The 3,062-nt window shown below is 34.9% G+C and overlaps 1 protein-coding gene across 1 annotated transcript; it reads right to left on the bottom strand.

The window, feature by feature from the left end:
* Positions 1-1,923: 1,923 nt before the first annotated feature.
* Positions 1,924-2,613, bottom strand: LOC120196875 (mitogen-activated protein kinase kinase kinase 17-like). The gene has a single exon (XM_039198566.1). It carries the CDS (start codon positions 2,611-2,613, stop codon positions 1,924-1,926), a length of 690 nt encoding a protein of 229 aa, XP_039054497.1.
* Positions 2,614-3,062: the final 449 nt, after the last annotated feature.

Raw genomic sequence — 3,062 nt, forward strand, 5'->3', positions numbered from 1 at the left:
TCTTTTTTTATACGAATAACTTTTGTGTAACAATCAACTGCTATCTTTACCAACTCTTCTTCCGGTATCTGAAGTAATTCTGGCATATTCCAGTTATACTCCCGTGACATTTTCTTCTTTTTCTTTTCTTCGGGGTCTTCTACTTCTTCTTTTTCTTCTTCAGGGTTATATGAATTACATAATGGATGTTCAACATGTTCATTCAGAGTCGTAACTTCCTCCTCATTATCATCAACAAAATCTTCCTCGACAGCGGCAGTTTCATCATCAAAATTGGGTATTGACCAATATTAAAATCATTACATGCAGGGTCTGTTTCTTCTTCTGAAACATCATCAAAATCCGAGTATTGACCAAGATCAAAGTCTGGGTATTGACCAAGATCAAATTTCGAATACTAACTAGTACTCATAATTTTTTTTGGCTCATCATCGTCTAACTGGTCAATACGAAAACCGGAATTTGGTGCTGAAAGTTGATTGGGATTTGGATTAGGGAAAGGTTGTGGGTTTTGAGATTGTGTTTGGTATTGGAAATGTGGTGAAAAATTTTTTCTTGGTGATGAAATTGTGGTGGAACCATTAAATTTTGAGGTTGATAACAACGTTGTACATTGTGAGAACCATAAACTAGGGTTGAAGAACTTAGTTGATTACTACCCGCTACTGACCCAACTTCACTACTTCTAGGTTCAACAACATACAATGTAACATCATCTTCTTGCGAAACACTAATGTAAGCAATGAATCATTCATCATCTTCATTGTCGGTTAACAAATAAACTTGACATTTTCTCTAATAAGATAACCTAAATCCACTTGGGAGCTCTAAATTCAATTTCTTTGCAACACGTAACATTAGAGTTTCATAAGTTAACTTTTTTAATGACAATTTTAGTTGAAGATTCATGGGTAAAGGCATATATTGTAAAACACCATGAACATTCTCCCATGACCCTCCAAAACACAAATCTATCCAAACATGATCAACATTAGATGATTTCATTCTACAAATTGTAAATTAATTTACTAAACAAATGAGCTATAAACTAGATATCATCACTAACTTAGAGAAAACATACCTTTATTAAGTTGATAGTTGATAATTTGGGAGAGAAATCATTGAAAAATTATATAGAAATAAAATTATGTAAAAAAAATTAGAGATAGGGAAGGATACCGTTGGATATAGGAACGGATGTCACACCGAAGAGAGTGATAGATGGAGATGGAATGAGTTGCGATTTAGGGATTTAGGTTATGAGTTGCTGCTGCTGTGTAGTTTATATACCCAAAACATTTGTGTTGCGAAATTAAAATTTGTGTTGCGGTTTAGAAAATCTTGTTGCGAAAAGGAAACTTGTGTTGCGAAAAAGAAATTTTCGTTGCGAATTCAGAAATCGAGTTGCGAATTAAAATTCCGTGTTGCGAATTTGGAAATCGCGTTGCGAGAAAGAAATTCGCGTTGCGATTGCAGAAACTGAGTTGCGAATTTGGGAAATTCACGTTGCGAATTTGGAAACTGTGTTGCGAAATTAGAGTCCGCGTTGCGAATTTGTTGGTCATTTTCGCAAATCCAAAAAAATTGGTTAAAATCGTATATTATAAGGCATTTTCGGTCACTGAAGTTATTTTTTCTTACTAATATAAAGTTTGATATTTATCAATTTTTTTAGCAGTACCAAGATTTTAATGATAGATAAATGCCTTACTTTACATAAATGGGACATACTTACTGATATCTAATATTTTCTTGTATAAGCGCAAATTGAGAAACGTTGGTGGTTAAATAGTTTATTGTTATCTTTTAAGGTTTTGGTCCGAGTATGATATATACAAAAGTATAAGTGTTTATTATAAAATGATTGAGTGTTTAAAATAATACTGCCTTGTATAAGGTCTAAACTCAAAAACACAAACAAAGTCAGCACTTCACTTGAAACAGAAAAGGATGGGATAACAGCATATTAGCCGTCCATCTTTGGTTGGGATCCCTAGCAAAACACATGGCCAACAAATCCTTTCCATCAGTTAACATGTTTTCAGGGAATTCTGGGGTTTCTCCTTTCAAAAGCTTCTTCGTTAGATCCTTGAGGTTAGAATACTTCCATGGAATTTTCCCACTAATCATCTCCATCAGGATGCAACCTACAGACCATACATCCAATGCACCACTCATCTCCCCCTTGATGGATTCAGGCGACATATACTCCTCTGCACCTCTAAAACAAAGCCCTGATATTTCATCTTTTTCTCCCCAATGTTTAGCTAACCCGAAATCCGCAATCTTCAAGGTAATGCCATTGCCGTGAGATGGAAAAACCAGAATGTTTGCTGGTTTAAGATCCGAACGAACGTATCCTCTCTCATGAATGTCTGTAACCCCTTCCACTATCATTCTTGTGTAGCCCTTTGCATCACATTCGGGTATTTTGCCGCCCTTGATGTTCATCAAGTCCAAGAGAGTGCCACCGGATGCATATTCAAGGAATAAGTTATAACGCATAGTTTGATCGGGTTCGACACTTGTGAAACCACCGAAACATCCTACAAAATTGGTGCAGTCGACCAAACTTTTGAGAATTTCCTTTTCTTTCTGGAGAGAAGAACGCATTGCGTAAGAAGCAGATTTCACCGCATACAGCTGAGAAGTAGTTGTTTCCACCGAATGTACACACCGAATGAACCCTTTCCAAGAACCCTAATCTTCACTCCTTCCACCTCCATTATTATTATTTACTCAGATTGAACAAACTAATCATAGACGGTGGTGTTGGAGTAAGCGGGTCATCTATAATGGATTAAGAGGTTTTTAGTTCATCTGGGAAAAGGATTCCAAATAATTTACGTTAAACTCTCGTTGTTTTTTATTATATAAATATAAACTTATTGAAATTAAGATGGTGTTATAGTCCATCTACGAAAAGAATTCCAAATTTTATGTAAATTTATCGCGTTTAATTTTATATAGGATATAGATTTATATATTTATGTTAGACTGTCATCCTTCTATAATTATATGCATATTCATTGAATTAAGACGGTATTATAATTCATATGAAA

The sequence above is a fragment of the Hibiscus syriacus genome, unplaced genomic scaffold (genome assembly GCF_006381635.1).
Source record: "Hibiscus syriacus cultivar Baekdansim isolate YM2019G1 unplaced genomic scaffold, ASM638163v2 tig00117034_pilon, whole genome shotgun sequence".
In the NCBI taxonomy this organism is placed as follows: Eukaryota; Viridiplantae; Streptophyta; class Magnoliopsida; order Malvales; family Malvaceae; genus Hibiscus; species Hibiscus syriacus.